General features: G+C 38.1%; 1 protein-coding gene across 2 annotated transcripts in view; it reads left to right on the forward strand.

The window, feature by feature from the left end:
- The window catches only part of LOC126162042 (CCAAT/enhancer-binding protein zeta), a 222,087-nt gene that overhangs the window by 54,729 nt on the left and 149,870 nt on the right, over positions 1-17,488 (forward strand). For both annotated transcript variants that reach the window (XM_049918275.1, XM_049918274.1), the window contains exons 6-8: positions 6,091-6,236; positions 6,319-6,454; positions 12,525-12,727. In XM_049918275.1, the coding sequence (XP_049774232.1) occupies positions 6,091-6,236; positions 6,319-6,454; positions 12,525-12,727 (485 nt within the window). The remainder of the gene's footprint in view (positions 1-6,090; positions 6,237-6,318; positions 6,455-12,524; positions 12,728-17,488) is intronic.

Consider the following 17,488-nt stretch of genomic DNA (forward strand, 5'->3'; position numbering starts at 1 on the left):
TTCGCCCTCCTTCCAAAATTTCGTCACTCGTGGGATCCGTTAAAGATGACCTGGGCCTGTGTAAACCAGGTGATTACAAAATTCCGTGTGAATGCGGCAAATCATATATAGGGCAAACAACACAATCTGTGCAGGAACGCATTGTGGAACACCAATGGCATACTCGCCTTCTCCAACCCACCAAGTCCTCAATTGCTGAACATTGTATTTCCACATATCATTCCATGAATTACAACGACACAAAAATTTTGACCCATACATCAAACTTTTCGAGCTCGATTATCAATGAATCTGTGGAAATAAGATTGTCTGACAACGAGACTCTCATCAATCGAGATAAAGGTTATCAGCTAAACTCTGCTTGGAATCCTGTTATAGAGAAACTTTGTAGTCGACGTAGTTATCTGCGTAAAGATGGAAATCGACCTGATACTGGTACGCCCCCACCACTGCCGTTGGTGGGGAGGCTTGCGTGCCTCAGCGATACAGATAGCCGTACCGTAGGTACAACCACAACGGAGGGGTATCTGTTGAGAGGCCAGACAAACGTGTGGTTCCTGAAGAGGGGCAGCAGCCTTTTCAGTAGTTGCAGGGGCAACAGTCTGGATGATTGACTGATCTGGCCTTGTAACACTAACCGAAACGGCCTTGCTGTTCTGGTACTGCGAACAGCTGAAAGCAAGGGGAAACTACAGCTGTAATTTTTCCCAAGGGCATGCAGCTTTACTGTATGGTTAAATGATGATGGCATCCTCTTGGGTAAAACATTCCGGAGGTAAAATAGTCCCCCATTCGGATCTCCGGGCGGGGACTACTCGAGAGGACGTCGTTATCAGGAGAAAGAAAACTGGCGTTCTACGGACCGGAGCGTGGAATGTCAGATCCCTTAATTGGGCAGGTAGGTTAGAAAATTTAAAAAGGGAAATGGATAGGTTAAAGTTAGATATAGTGGGAATTAGTGAAGTTCGGTGGCAGGAGGAACAAGACTTCTGGTCAGGTGACTACAGGGTTATAAACACAAAGTCAAATAAGGGTAATGCAGGAGTAGGTTTAATAATGAATAGGAAAATAGGAATGCAGGTAAGCTACTACAAACAGCATAGTGAACGCATTATTGTGGCCAAGATAGATACGAAGCCCACGCCTACCACAGTAGTACAAGTTTATATGCCAACTAGCTCTGCAGATGACGAAGAAATTGAAGAAATGTATGATGAAATAAAAGAAATTATTCAGATAGTGAAGGGAGATGAAAATTTAATAGTTATGGGTGACTGGAATTCGTCAGTAGGAAAAGGGAGAGAACGAAACGTAGTAGGTGAATATGGATTGGGGGTAAGAAACGAAAGAGGAAGCCGCGTGGTAGAATTTTACACAGAGCACAACCTAATCATAGCTAACACTTGGTTCAAGAATCATAAAAGAAGATTGTATACATGGAAGAAGCCTGGAGATACTGACAGGTTTCAGATAGATTATATAATGGTAAGACAGAGATTTAGGAACCAGGTTTTAAATTGTAAGACATTTCCAGGGGCAGATGTGGACTCTGACCACAATCTATTGGTTATGAGCTGTAGATTAAAACTGAAGAAACTGCAAAAAGGCAGGAATTTAAGGAGATGGGACCTGCATAAACTGAAAGAACCAGAGGTACAGAGTTTCAGGGAGAGCATAAGGGAACAGTTGACAGGAATGGGGGAAAGAAATACAGTAGAAGAAGAATGGGTAGCTTTGAGGGATGAAGTGGTGAAGGCAGCAGAGGAGCAAGTAGGTAAAAAGACGAGGGCTAGTAGAAATCCTTGGGTAACAGAAGAAATATTGAATTTAATTGATGAAAGGAGAAAATATAAAAATGCAGTAAATGAAGCAGGCAAAAAGGAATACAAACGTCTCAAAAATGAGATCGACAGGAAGTGCAAAATGGCTAAGCAGGGATGGCTAGAGGACAAATGTAAGGATGTAGAGGCTTATTTCACGAGGGGTAAGATAGATACTGCCTACAGGAAAATTAAAGAGACCTATGGAGAAAAGAGAACCACTTGTATGAATATTAAGAGCTCAGATGGAAACCCAGTTCTAAGCAAAGAAGGGAAAGCAGAAAGGTGGAAGGAGTATATAGAGGGTCTATACAAGGGCGATGTTCTTGAGGACAATATTATGGAAATGGAAGAGAATGCAGATGAAGATGAAATGGGAGATATGATACTGTGTGAAGAGTTTGACATAGCACTGAAAGACCATAGTTGAAACAAGGTGCTGGGAGTAGACAACATTACATTAGAACTACTGACAGCCTTGGAAGAGCCAGTCCTGACAAAACTCTATCATCTGGTGAGCAAGATGTATGAGACAGGCGAAATACCCTCAGACTTCAAGAAGAATATAATAATTCCAATCCCAAAGAAAGCAGGTGTTGACAGATGTGAAAATTACCGAACTATCAGTTTAATAAGTCACAGCTGCAAAATACTAACACGAATTCTTTACAGACGAATGGAAAAACTAGTAGAAGCCAACCTTGGGGAAGATCAGTTTGGATTCCGTAGAAATACTGGAACACGTGAGGCAATACTGACCCTACGACTGATCTTAGAAGCTAGATTAAGGAAATACAAACCTACGTTCCTAGCATTTGTAGACTTAGAGAAAGCTTTTGACAATGTTGACTGGAATACTCTCTTTCAAATTCTGAAGGTGGCAGGGGTAAAATACAGGGAGCGAAAAGCTACTTACAATTTGTACAGAAACCAGATGGCAGTTATAAGAGTCGAGGGACATGAAAGGGAAGCAGTGGTTGGGAAGGGAGTGAGACAGGGTTGTAGCCTCTCCCCGATGTTGTTCAATCTGTATATTGAGCAAGCAGTAAAGGAGTTGTTGTTGTTGTGGTCTTCAGTCCTGAGACTGGTTTGATGCAGCTCTCCATGCTACTCTATCCTGTGCAAGCTTCTTCATCTCCCAGTACCTACTGCAACCTACATCCTTCTGAATCTGCTTAGTGTATTCATCTCTTGATCTCCCTCTACAATTTTTACCTTCCACGCTGCCCTCCAATACTAAATTGGTGATCCCTTGATGCCTCAGAACATGTCCTACCAACCGAGCCCTTCTTCTGGTCAAGTTGTGCCACAAACTTCTCTTCTCCCCAATCCTATTCAATATTTCCTCATTAGTTATGTGATCTACCCATCTAATCTTCAGCATTCTTCTGTAGCACCACATTTCGAAAGCTTCTATTCTCTTCTTGTCCAAACTATTTATGGTCCATGTTTCACTTCCATACATGGCTACACTCCATACAAATACTTTCAGAAACGACTTCCTGACACTTAAATCTATACTCGATGTTAACAAATTTCTCTTCTTCAGAAATGCTTTCCTTGCCATTGTCAGTCTACATTTTATATCCTCTCTACTTCGACCATCATCAGTTATTTTGCTCCCCAAATAGCAAAACTCCTTTACTGCTTTAAGTGTCTCATTTGCTAATCTAATACCCTCAACATCACCCGACTTAATTTGACTACATTCCATTATCCTCATTTTGCTTTTGTTGGTGTTCATCTTATATCCTCCCTTCAAGACATCGTCCATTCCGTTCAATTGCTCTTCTAAGTCCTTTGCTGTCTCTGACAGAATTACAATGTCATCGGTGAACCTCAAAGTTTTTATTTCTTCTCCATGGATTTTAATGCCTACTCCGAACTTTTCTTTTGTTTCCTTTACTGCTTGCTCAATATACAGATTGAATAACATCGTGGAGAGGCTACAAACCTGTCTTACTCCCTTCCCAACCACTGCTTCCCTTTCATGTCCCTCGACTGCCACCTTTAGAATTTGAAAGAGGGTATTCCAGTCAACATTGTCGAAAGCTTTCTCCAAGTCTACAAATGCTAGAAACATAGGTTTGCCTTTCCTTAATCTTTCTTCTAAAATAAGTCGTAAGGTCAGTATTGCCTCACGTGTTCCAGTATTTCTACGGAATCCAAACTGATCTTCCCCGAGGTCGGCTTCTACTAGTTTTTCCATTCGTCTGTAAAGAATTCATGTTAGTATTTTGCAGCTGTGGCTTATTAAACTGATTGTTCGGTAATTTTCACAAAGGAAACAAAAGATAAATTCGGAGTAGGTATTAAAATCCATGGAGAAGAAATAAAAACTTTGAGGTTCGCCGATGACATTGTAATTCTGTCAGAGACAGCAAAGGACTTGGAAGAGCAGTTGAATGGAATGGATGGTGTCTTGAAAGGAGGATATAAGAGTAACATCAACAAAAGCAAAACAAGGATAATGGAATGTAGCCGAATTAAGTCGGGTGATGCTGAGGGTATTAGATTAGAAAATGAGACGCTTAAAGTAGTCAAGGAGTTTTGCTACTTGGGGAGCAAAATAACTGACGATGGTCAAAGTAGAGAGGATATACAATGTAGACTGGCAATGGCAAGGAAAGCGTTTCTGAAGAAGAGAAATTTGTTAACATCGAGTATTGATTTTTCAGGAAGTCGTTTCTGAGAGTATTTGTATGGAGTGTAGCCATGTATGGAAGCGAAACATGGACGATAAATAGTTTGGACAAGAAGAGAATAGAAACTTTAGAAATGTGGTGCTATAGAAGAATGCTGAAGATTAGATGGGTAGATCACATAACTAATGAGGAAGGATTGAATAGGATTGGGGAGAAGAGAAGGTTGTGGCACAACTTGACCAGAAGAAGGGATCGGTTGGTAAGACATGTTGTGAGGCATCAAGGGATCACCAATTTAGTATTGGAGGGCAGCGTGGAGGATAAAAATTGTAGAGGGAGACCAAAAGATGAATACACTAAAGAGATGCAGAAGGATGTAGGTTGCAGTAGGTACTGGGGGATGAAGCAGCTTGCACAGGATAGAGTAGCATGGAGAGCTGCATCAAACCAGTCTCAGGACTGAAGACCACAACAACAACAACTGATACACCAGGCTTTCACAGTGGAGGGCGCGAGGCGCAGCGCACGGAGCCGTTATGAATGCGCATGCTGAGCAGCGCATGTGCAATGTCACCTCAGTATGGCTTTAAATAGCGGAGCTCAGCGCGTGCTCGCCAATACTACTACAGTGGCACTCACCTGAAGATGGCCAGAAGACTCTGCACCGAAATATCGTGGCAGGACGTTACTGATATCCGGCAGTTCTGCCGTGTTTTTATGGAATAAACAGTACTGACATGAATTTTGTCTTTCTTAGCTTCTTCAGGGAAGTGCATGAAGCGTATTGCTCAGCATTTTGATATTGTGTCAACTTAATTTTTATCTCTGTGAATTTATCTTAAATATCTTCTTAAGGGTCACTACATAGATGCTTGAACAGATATGTAAGAAAAATTGAAAATGACGGCCTTGAAATGTTGATTCTGCTATAATTGTGTAGGTCAAATGTTTCAGGCCTCAGCTTTTAGACTGGTAACAGCATTTATTATTGCATTTTTACTGTGTGTATTACATTTCGACATTAGTGTTGCATGCCCTTCTTGCCTCAGGAACAAGCTACACAACTTGCTATGAGGAATTCGGATTTTACTTTCACCCTTAATTTTTCTTAGAAACTAGTACTTCATGTGAACTGGTTTGCATGCAGCTTTGATTTCCAGAACTTAAGGACGCATACAGAGTGCGCTGAATTTAATTATTCAACTGAATACATTTTTATAAGAATTAATTTTACTGTCTTATCATTTTTCATAACTTAGGTTATTTTGTTACAGTATAGTTTCTTGGTAAGATGAGAAGAAGTTAATGTGTAGACTTTGTAAGCTCCTGTGATATCCTTGAACCTGATTTGTAGTAATTTTAAAGATGTCAAAAGCAGAGCTGAAACCATTTTATGTCTGAATACTAGTCTTGTAAAATTTAAGTTACCTCCAATACATGTTTTTGCTCCCATCCTATACAGTGTACCTTTTATTGCCTACTTAATGATTTAAAGAAAAATTGGCTAAAAATGTGATAAGCTTGATTATTGGCTGAGTGAGAACCTATTTATCTGCTTGTGTTACTGTGTTGTAATATACTTGTATGTGTAACAGATTAATGTGTCTCATCTATTTTCCTTACAGGTATTGCTTTCAAATCTTGTTAACAAATTGGGTGATCCAAGTCAGAAGGTTGTTTCAAAAGTAATGTATTGCCTGACTCAGTTACTTCATGTACATCCAAACATGAAAGGTGTTGTGACTGAAGAAATTGAGAAACTTCTGTTCAGGTGGGAACCTAATAAATCATAGTAATATTGTATATTTGTAACAGTGAATTACTTTTATTGATTTGTTGTTTCTCTGTTTTAGGCCTAATATAAAACAAAGAGCTCAGTATTATGGCCTGTGTTTTTTGACACAGCTGTTGTTCACTAAAGATGAAGCGTCTCTGGCAGTTACATTAATTAAGTTATATTTTTCCTTCTTCAAAGCCTGTGTTAAAAAGGTAAATGTAGAATTGGTTACAAATTGCATTTCTTTGTTGTAGTATAGTGTTATAAAAAACATGATGCATTCATGTCTGAGAAAAATTTGTAGCACATGATGGATTTCTAATGAGGATCCTATCCTTCTTTTTGTATTACCTGCAACTACCAGACTATTGCACTTACAATTAATAAGAATAGCTTGAATGTGTTTTTCATTTATGATGATCTTTTTTCTACTCAATTTATCCTATGCCTGTATGCTGCATATATGGCTTTGTTAATATAAAGGTAGTGGATGATTATACATTCTGTGTTGCCTCATTGAAGTTATTTTGAATTTCAAGAAAAATTGTATTCTGTTGTTTCCATGCAGTATCTCCCACTGTAATTTGTTGGTTGTTATAGGATATTTTTAATCTGAATAAACAAGCCCATGATGGGTTTTGAATCCTATTTAGTGTCTTTTTATCAGTATAGATCTCAGACAGATGAGCAGTACTCTATATCTTGTGGAGACAATACCTCACATACATTCAGGTGACTGCATGTATGGTTACTTCAAAGGGTTGCAATCTGCAGGCCAGTACTTGGGTGTTATACTAGCTGTCTGAACGCTATAAGGCCTGTTACCAACATTCATGAACACACAACTGAAAATTTATGGCAAAATTTGCATCTGTTTTTGGCAAAATTTTGATCTTTTTTTGTGAAATTTGCATCCAATTTTTTTGTTTATAAATGATTAGACCTTCAAATTTAGAGTGTTGTCACATTGACTTGCCTGAAAGTGAACCCATAGTACTTTCAAATTGACCTTTAAAAAAATGGTGAGTTGGGAGCTTTTTGGCTACAATGTTTGCTTTTGCTAAAATTTCAAAAGCTTTATTCCAAAATGGCCTTTACTTTATGCTTTCAACAAATGGTTATTTCTGTTGAGAAGCAGCACTATTTTTATGTCTTTGATTTGAGGCATTTCCCGATGTTATTTTTCTTTTCCTGCCCAATCAAATAATTAAAGAATCTGTAGAGTATTGATTTCAACCTTTTGTGGGCATTTATAGCTGTGTGACTCATACTCGTCAACTCTAGAAGGTATTTAGTATAGAAGTGGAACCAAAAATAACTCTGTTCGCATGTTGGGGGAGACTTTCGGCATGGTTGAAATGAATTAAAGGGTTTTGTTTTTTGGTTGCACTGTAGTGCAGAGAGTGAAGGTTATAAATCAGCAGTCGGCCATGAGCATAAACAAACTAGAATCTTGGCTGCCAAAGGGGAAAGGAACAGTGCAGGAAAACAAGCTGTCTCGCAGGGCAGGCAGTCTACACCTATGTTCTTTGTTTCTGCGAAAGCAGAACTTGACACATGGTTGTAGAGGTCATTGGTCCTTTCTGGTGCTTTGATGGTAGTAATCAAACTCCATGATGAATCAGAATTAGTTTCTTCACACAGTTCAAAATAAGAAAAGAAAACGAGGAACACACCACTCAAAGCATTCAGTAGTGGTTACCACAAAATTGCTTGTTGATATTAGCAGTGTTGTAAACAAGGTAGTGCACGCCAGATCTCTACCAGCACTTCATGCAATCACAATTCAAAACACCTGCAACCTAAAACTGCCACGTTTAAGTGTCCGTATTATACCAATTGTTGAACTTTATGTATATTTTTCTTTGTTCTAAGTTGATAGGTCCCATGGTTGAGTCCTGTGTTGGATTATGTAGAATGTATCTTGTACTAACCATTCATCTGCTCACACCAGACACCAGAGCACTGAGTGGGAAAGATGATTTTTGGTTCCAGGAATTGAGTACATTTTAAGTATTTATATGCAGAAAATGAAGAATTTCAAACTATTTCTGATAAAATGGTTCATTTGGATACAATTTGCTAAGAAGTAGCATTTATTAGAAATTTCATTGCATCTTGAGGCAGAATTTGCATTTATATTCACATTTACCACAAATTGCAAATTTTTTGGGTCCCTACACATTGGGCTGCTGCAAGATTGGCTCACGAAGACTAATATTTTAAAACTACCGTAATTATCTTCACATTTTCTGTCAGTTTTTGCCATAAGTTAATGTTATATTTATTTGTAGTAATAAAATTGGCTACATTTGTGTATATATTTTCTGAATTAGCATTTATGGAAGCAGTTTGTGAATAACATTGCAGTCCTGGCACCAGCTGTGTAAGTAACTTCCCGCTCAGTTGAGTTTATACTTCTCATATTATTCTCTTAAATTTCCACATAATATTTGCTTACCCTACTCTGAATTCATAACGAGTGTGTTTACTGGTTAATCAAATATATGATATTTTTGTTTATTGATGAGCAGCTACCAACAACTGCACCAATGATTTAATTTTCTTTAAGAGTGTTTGTGGTGAATCATAATTCCTTATGTTATATAGTTAGTAGATGCTTGTACGATAATATGCACCTCCTATTGGAAGATTAAATACCTAACATTTTTTAATGATAAAAACATCCTTTATAAGCCTAATCATGAATAGTCTTATGTAAATAAATTAATTAGCCACTCTTCTCTTACTGTGTGAGCTAAATTTGCATAATCTCAGCAGCAGTTTTATCTCCTTGTTACGTTCTTGAGGAAATTATCATTTTTGTTTTCTCCATCAGAAAATATCTTGATTGATGTCAACATGTGCAAATGTCAATAACTGCTGTGCAAGATTTGTAGCAAACAGATTACTGTGATGTTTTTGCACCAAAATCGAATCACCAGAACTTTTACTGTACCCCAGCTTTATTATTTCATCAAAGATTTTCACGTACTGTACACACCATAACATAAGGTTGTATATAATTTTCAATAGCCTTTCTCTTACATCAAAGCATTCTGCTAGTTTGTTGAAGTCTCTGTGAATATCTCTCACATAAATATGTACTCTTCAAAGGTATTAATTTTCTTCTGCTCACTAAATTGCCATAGACATCAAACAAACCATTGCTGAACTGCTTCTACAGTGGCAGTGTGCCAGTGCAGTTCCATGTGATAAACACCAAATAACTTGTAAAGATTGTTGACGTTAACTGGAACTTCAAGTTTCTTTCAGTTTACTGTTTTTATTTTATTTGTTTATTTATTTTTGACTGGGGCAAACTGTGTATATTATTGGTATTAAGGTGAGTTGGTTTTAAATAATCATCTCTCACTAGAGTAGTGTTTCATTGTAATTTTATATGTGATGTGGCAATAAATTTGAATGGGAAGACACTGAACTGGAGTTGCAAAACAATTATCATTAATCTTTAGATGCACTCATGAAAGCAACCAAGACATGCAGGAAAGGATTCTCACACTATTCAATGCTACAAGGAAAAAGTGTAATGATATTATGGATCAGAGGTTTGCTGTTTTCCTGACACTGGTTATTGAACTAACAAGCCAAAACCTTAGGACCACCTGCGTAATAATGTTCTGGTCCAGTTTTGAAATAGAATACAGTAGCAATTCTGTGATCTATGGAGTCAGCAAGCCCTTGATAGGTTCCAGCTGGTGTGTGCTGCCAGATGTCTACACACACACACACACACACACACACACACACACACACACACACACAATTCCCATAAATTGTGAGCAAGTGGCATTTTGGTACAGAACTGGCACCCAGTTGAATCTCATATGTATTCCATTGGGTTCAGATGACACAAACTAAGACACCAAGAAATCAACATGATCTCACCATAATGCTCCTCAGACCACACTGTGAGACAATTCTGGCCTAATAACATGGACAGCTATCCTCCTGGAAGAAACGATCACTATTGGGAAAGACTTCACATTTGCAGGGATATATGTGGTCAACAGTATTGTTCTCATAGACCAGGGCTGTCATGGCACCTCTGATTACTGCCACAGGTTCTGCAGAACCACAAGTTGATGTGCACTGTAGCATAATACCACCCCCACTAGCTGTTGGGTGGCGCATGTTCGCAAGAGTCTTTTGCCTGGATTGTGGCGTAACTGGACATGTCCATTGATTTGATGTAACAAAAATTATATTCATCCAATCTGGGGACAAATTTCCTTTGATCCAGGGCCCATTCTGTGTAAATTTGAGTAAAAAACATAATGTAATCGAAGTGCCACCAAGCTTGCACCCAGCATTTTATCTAGTAACTGATATCTGCATAATTTATCTGAAAGAATTCAAAGTTCTTTTCTAGTTGGTTTGTGTAACAATTAAATCCTTTTTTGTTAATTTTGTACACTAAAGAGATCTCTATTTGCATGAAAATATTTATTGACTCTGTATTTATTATGATTGAAAATTTGGGAAGTATATATTTGTGTGTAGACATTTGACTGTAAAATAAACCGTATTTTATACCTAAAGAATATTTGTAAGTAGATTCAGTAACTGGAATCAGGTACTGAAACACTACATGTACTTCCATAGGGTTTCATATACATACTTTACACTATAATATTAATATATCAGCACTGAGTATTGTTTCTTTTGCTGTGTATAATTGTGCCTAATCAGTAAGTGGTGGCATTCCCTATTCATCCATACATTATCTAGCCAACTCACATTATGAAAGAGAATCTCAATCAAGGGTATTAATCATTGTGTCCATGAACTTAATGACTTGCCTATCACAAACTATATTTGTAGAACATATTAACATTTAAAAATTATTAAAGATAATCTGTTACACTCTGTTGGTACATAAAAATGCAGCAGATGCACTTATTAAACATGAAACTAATTATAATAGTATCAGAATGGGATTGTCAACTTATTCTGCATACCAACCATCAAAAAAGGCCACCTGGAACAGATGTGGCAGATAGCAAATGGCTCTCTAACATTTTTATGTTTCTAACATATTTTCATCAGGATGAAGATAGCAGTAAAGGAAAAGTAAAGGATATATACTTGTGCTGTATGAAAGAAAAGTTCACTTGAGACCTTAAATTAAGGTGAAAGACAGGATATAAAAAAGATGAAATTATGATCAAGAAGTCAAATTAACTTCTTCTTCCCTTCAGTATCTGCCTTGTACTCTCAAGTTACTAAATTTTGAATTTAATTTCCCCGAATTTACATCAGTGTGTATCAGAAATGCTGCTGCGAGTGAGTTTTTATAATTTATGCATCTCTTTTCTTGCTCTCCATGTTTACCACAGTGAAATATTTTCAAAAGTCACCTGCCTCTTAGTTTGTGTGTCTGTCAACCTTGCATCAGCCTTTCCTGTTTGTACATCTATAAATGAACATCTTAGGTACTTTACAGGAAAACCACATCTTTGAAAAGAGTGCTGTTTTTCAGGTTACACTGCACAGCTGTTGTTGTTCTACTAATGGTTGCTTAATATTTCCAGAAATAGAGTGATAACTATAAAAAAACATCAGTTACATGTAAATACTGTATGACTGGAGATTTCCAATCCCAAATCTAGATAATCACATAATTTATAGGAGGAGCGAAGTGCTAAATGAATTATACTGTCAGTTTAATTCTCTGGATGCTGGGGTTCCCAATTTATTTACTTATGCCTGTATATGGCTTGATAGGATCTTTGCACTAGGGTGTTGATTACCACTCTGAAACCCAGACAAGCTGCAACTTTTAGATGAAGATGTTTTTTGTTTCTCCTATTGTAATTGTGTACGTTACATTTCATCTGGAACATATTTATAAGGTTAGCCACAAAAACCATTGCAAAAGAAACGTCCCAATCAGTGCAAGAATTCCAATATCTCTGAAGAGATTTGCAGTTAAATACTTTAAACTGTGCTCTCATTGCACTTTTTTCAGAATAAATATTTTATTGACTAAAGTTGCCTTATCCCAATAGATAATTCCATAGTACACAGAACATGTTAGTGTTTATGTATAAACGTGAACATAGGCTGAGATAATAAGTGTTAAACTTGCAGCACAAAGTAATAAACCTGACTGCCAAGGCAATTTACAAATCTAGTACTGTTTTTCATTCATTCATTTATTATGAATGAAGTAGATGATGATCTGTTGTTTTAAAAAATATTTTTAACTAAATAATCATTTGAAATATAACTATATAAAGCATATTTTTAATTCTGTAGGGAGAGATTGATTCAAGGCTGATGAGCGCATTATTCACAGGAGTCAATCGGGCATTCCCATTTGCTCGAAATGAAATTAACACTATTATGGAACATATTGATACACTGTACAAAGTTGTGCATATAGCATCCTTCAATGTCAGTCTACATGCCTTGTGCCTGCTGTTCCATATCACTGACCAAGAAAATACATCAGCTGACAGGTAATATTGTGTGAAGATGTAATATTTGATAATCTATTATAGTTACTTGTCTTTCTACTTGAGAAGTCATTTGAGGATTTTCCTGTTGTTTATAGGCTTGTGTTATTTGTTCTTCTTTCTTTTATTTCTCCATTCCTTATACATGCAACAAGGCACAAAATGGGCCACAAAAATAGTATATTCTTAAGGCAAGATAAAAATAAATTAGCAGAAAAACTGCTTGATTTTATCTCTAATTCATAGTAATATCTTTTCTTGTTCATTTCCAGTCACTGTTAGTTTTTTATTTCCCACTTTTAATTTAAGCAGATGATGCATTGTGAACAATTTTAGCATTAAACATTTATCATTTCATTATGAAATGGATTGTATGGAGCAACAACATTATTTACTATAAACTATTTTGCCTTATACTCACAAGTTTTTAAATTTGGTTTTAATTTCTCATAATTTATATCAATGTCTATCAGGTGCAGTTCTGTGAATGAGTTTTTGTAGATGATGAATCTTCCTGCAATTAAAGTTTGTGTAGCATACTAAAATTGTGAGATGCACTTGTCCCCAAATACAGTTTTTCTATTTACTATAGTAGAAGTTGCTGTCAGAAGTAGTTCATCTTGAACCAGAATTGAAGTGGGTAGTTCCTGTGAGTTAGTAAGGGTAGAAGTCATTCCTGGAAACTGAAATAAAATAATAAGTAGATCCTTTTACTGACCTTACAACTCAGATGATTCAATTGCTGAAAGGTTCAAAGAAAACTTGAGTCTAATTTCAAACACATACCCAACTTATACAATCATAGTTGGTGGTGACTTCAATTTACCCTCAATATGTTGGCAAGAATACATATTTAAATCTGGAGGTATGAGTAAAACATCATCTGAGATTGTACTAAATGCATTCTCTGAAAATTATTTCAAGTAATTAGTTCATGAGCGCAATCAAACAGTAAACAGTTGTGAAAACACACTTGACCTATTAGCAACAAATAGTCTTGAGCTACTAATGACCATCAAAGTGAATACCGGGAGTAGTGAAGACAGGGTAGTCATAGCGACACTGAATGTTGTAACTCCCAAATCCTTCAAAAGGAAACGAAAAATATACCTATTCAAAAAAGCAGATAAAAGTTTACTTGACGCCTTCCTGAGAGACAATCTCCACTCTTTCCAAATTAATAATGTACGAGGGGCGTTTGAAAAGTCCCTGCAAAAATAAAAACTACTTATGTGTTTCAGGTAGACCTTTTTTATTTTTCGACTTTGTCTCCTTTTAGACTTACACACTTTGTCCAATGCTGTTCTAATTTGTTGATCCCTTCCGAATGATAGGAATTGTCCAAGTCTGAAAAATAGCTATTAGTTGCTGCAATCACCTCCTGGTTTGAATGAAATCTTTGTCCCGCCAGCCATTTTTTCAAATTGGGGAACAAATAGTAGTCCGAGGGAGCCAAGTCTGGATAATAGGCGGGATGTGAAACTTGTTGGAATCCTATTTCCATGAATCCTATTTCCATTAATTTTGCAACCACAACTGCTGAGGCGTGTGCTGGTGCAGTGTTGTGATAGAAAAGGACTTTTTTGCGGTTCAATCGCCGGCGTTTTTCTTGCAGCACGGTTTTCAAACGGTCCAATAATGATGAATAATATTCGCTTGTAATAGTTTTACTCTTTTTCCAGATAGTCGATAAGGATTATCCCTTGTGAATCCCAAAAGACAGTCGCCATAACTTTTCCAGCCGAAGGAATGGTCTTCGCCTTTATTGGTGCAAATATTCCCTCGGTAACCCATTGTTTAGATTGTTGTTCGGTATTAGGAGTATAGTAATGTATCCATGTTTCATCCACAATGACGAAACAATGCTTAAAGTCCTGTGGATTCTTCCTGAACAGCTGCAAACCACCCTTGCAACACTTCACACAATTCCATTTTTGGTCAAGCGTGAGCAGTCGCAGAACACATCTTGGGGGTAGCTTTCTCATGTCCAAATGTTTATGCAAAATATTATGTACCCGTTCATTCGAGATGCCCACAGCACTGGCAATCTCACGCACCTCTACTCTTCTGTCATCCATCACCATGTCATGGATTTTATCAATGATTTCTGGGGTCATAACCTCCACAGGGCATCCAGGACGTTCAGTATCACTTGTGGCCATATGGCCACTCCAAAAAATTTTGAAACCACTTATAAACTGTTCTAATCGAAGGTGCAGAGTCACCGTAATGTTTATCAAGCTTCTCTTTAGTCTCCTGAGGCTTTTTGACTTTCATAAAGTAATGTTTAATCACCACACGATATTCTTTTTCGTCCATTTTTTGACAATCACTTGACTTCCACAATTCACACAAATGCCAATCACAAATAAATAGACCAATATTATTTCCAAAGATGCTACTAACTAAACATGACCTCAATATGTGCCGGTGGTGCCATCTCTCGGTGTTCGCATGGACTTTTCAAACACCCCTTGTATGGTAAATGTAGACCAGATGTGGCTTGAATTCAGAGAAATAGCATTGACAGCAATTGAGAGGTTTATGCAAAATAAATTAACAAAAAATGGAGCTGGTGCTCCTTGGTATACAAAACAGGTCAGAACACTGTTGCAGAAACAACGAAAAGAGCAAGTCAACTTTAAACAAATGCAAAATCTTCGAGATTGGCGATCTTTTGCAGAAGCTCAAAATTTAGTGCGGACTTCAATGCGAGATGTGTATAATAGTTTCCATGCCCAAACTTTGCCTTGAAACCTGGCAGAAAATCCAAAGAGATTGTGGTCACATGTAAAGTATGCTAGTGGCAAGACAATGGCTTCTCTGTGCTATAGCAGTGGAAACACTATTGATGACAGTGCTGCTAAAGCAGAGTTACTAAATACAGCCTTCCAAAATTTCATCACCAAAGAGGACAAAGTAAATATTCCAGAATTTGAATCGAGAACAGTTACCAATATGGGTATCCTCAGTGTAGTTAAGCAACTTAAAAACTTAAATCTCTCAATAAGGAAGTCTACTGGTCCAAACAGTATACCAATAAAGTTCCTTTCAGAGTATGCTGATGCAGTAGCTCCATACTTAACAATCATATACAACTGCTCACTCTACGAAAGATCCATACTCAAAGACTGGAAGGTTGCACAAGTCACACCAATATTCTACAAAGGCAGTAAGAGTAATCCACTAAATTACAGACCCATATCATTAATGTCGATTTGCAGCAGGATTATGGAACATATATTGTGTTCGAACATTATAAATGTTCTCAAAGAGAATAGTCTGTTGACACACAGTCAACACAGATTTAGAAAACATTGTTCTTTTGAAACACAAGTAGCTCTTTAACAATGTACAAAAAGATAGATTGATACTTACTGTAAAGAAGATTGTTAAGTTGTAGACAGGCATGATTAAAAGACACTCACACATAATTTTCGGCCACAGCCTTCATCAGTAAACACACACACACGCGCACACACACACACACACACACACACACACACACACACACACACACACACAAGAAAGCACACCTCACATACACAAGACTGCCAACTCCACCATATTGGCTCGGATTGCAACATCATGTGGGATGCAATTAGCAATCTGGAGGGGGTGGGTAAGGGAAAGGGATAGTAGTGTATGGATGGGCAGAGAGATGAATACTGTCTGGTGGAGGTGCGGTGACTAGACTGCCATCAGGTGCAGCATCAGGAGGTTGTGGGGCAGGGAGATGGGGGAAAAATGGAACAAAAATGAGAGGAATAGGGAAAGACAAGCAGATGCATTGGCAGATGGCTGCAAATAAACAGGGCGGGAGATGAGATTGAGGAGGAGATGATAGGACAGAGGGGGTGGATAATGTTGGCTGGAGGGTGTGGGGACTGTATGTTACCATAGGTTAAGGCCGGAATAAAACTGGTGATGGAGGGAAGGATCAAGGTGGGGTGTTGGGGAGAAGGATCCAGATGGTCAGATGGCTCGGGTTGTGAAGCAGCCACTGAAATCAAGTGTGTTATGTTCAGCTGCATGTTGTGCCACAGGGTCGTCTACTTTGCTCTTGGCCACAGTTTGGTGGTGGCCTTTCATCCTTGTGGACAGTTGGTTGGTAGTCATATCAATATAAAAAGCTGTGCAAAGATTACAGCAGAGCTGGTAAATGATGTAGCTGCTTTCACAGGTAGCCTAGCCCCTGATGGGGTATGATAAACCTGTAACAGGACTGGAATAAGAAGTGGTGGGTGGGTAGATTGGAGAGGTTTTGCACATGGGTCTTCCACAACGATATGAAGAAGTGCTTCCATTGCAGGGATCAGGAGAAGGAGAGTAGGTCTTTGACAAGTCCAGCATTCTGCAGATAGAGGTTCCACCACTGTTGTTATGAATCGCAGTGACTACCTGGCAGAAGGCCTCCACCAATTGTCTTGACTCCTCCACCTATAAACCTAGCCAGAGTGATCCTATCCCAGAAGTGGATTACAAACTCCAATCCCTGCTTAAAGCCGTAGGCCCTTGTCAGAACATCTCCCCTGAATCCATTTCTCTCCTCGCCCCTGTTACACCCTGTACACTCACCTTCTAATTGTCCCCCAAAATCCACAAACCCAACAGTCCTGGACACCCCATTGTGGCTGGTTACTGCGGCCCCACTGAAAGAATTACGGCACTCTATGACCAATGCCTCCAACCAATTGCCCGTAATCTGGCCTCCTACATTAATGACCCCAACCACTTCCTTCACCGACTCTCCACCATCCCCAT

The sequence above is a fragment of the Schistocerca cancellata genome, chromosome 2, assembly GCF_023864275.1.
Source record: "Schistocerca cancellata isolate TAMUIC-IGC-003103 chromosome 2, iqSchCanc2.1, whole genome shotgun sequence".
Taxonomy (NCBI): domain Eukaryota; kingdom Metazoa; phylum Arthropoda; class Insecta; order Orthoptera; family Acrididae; genus Schistocerca; species Schistocerca cancellata.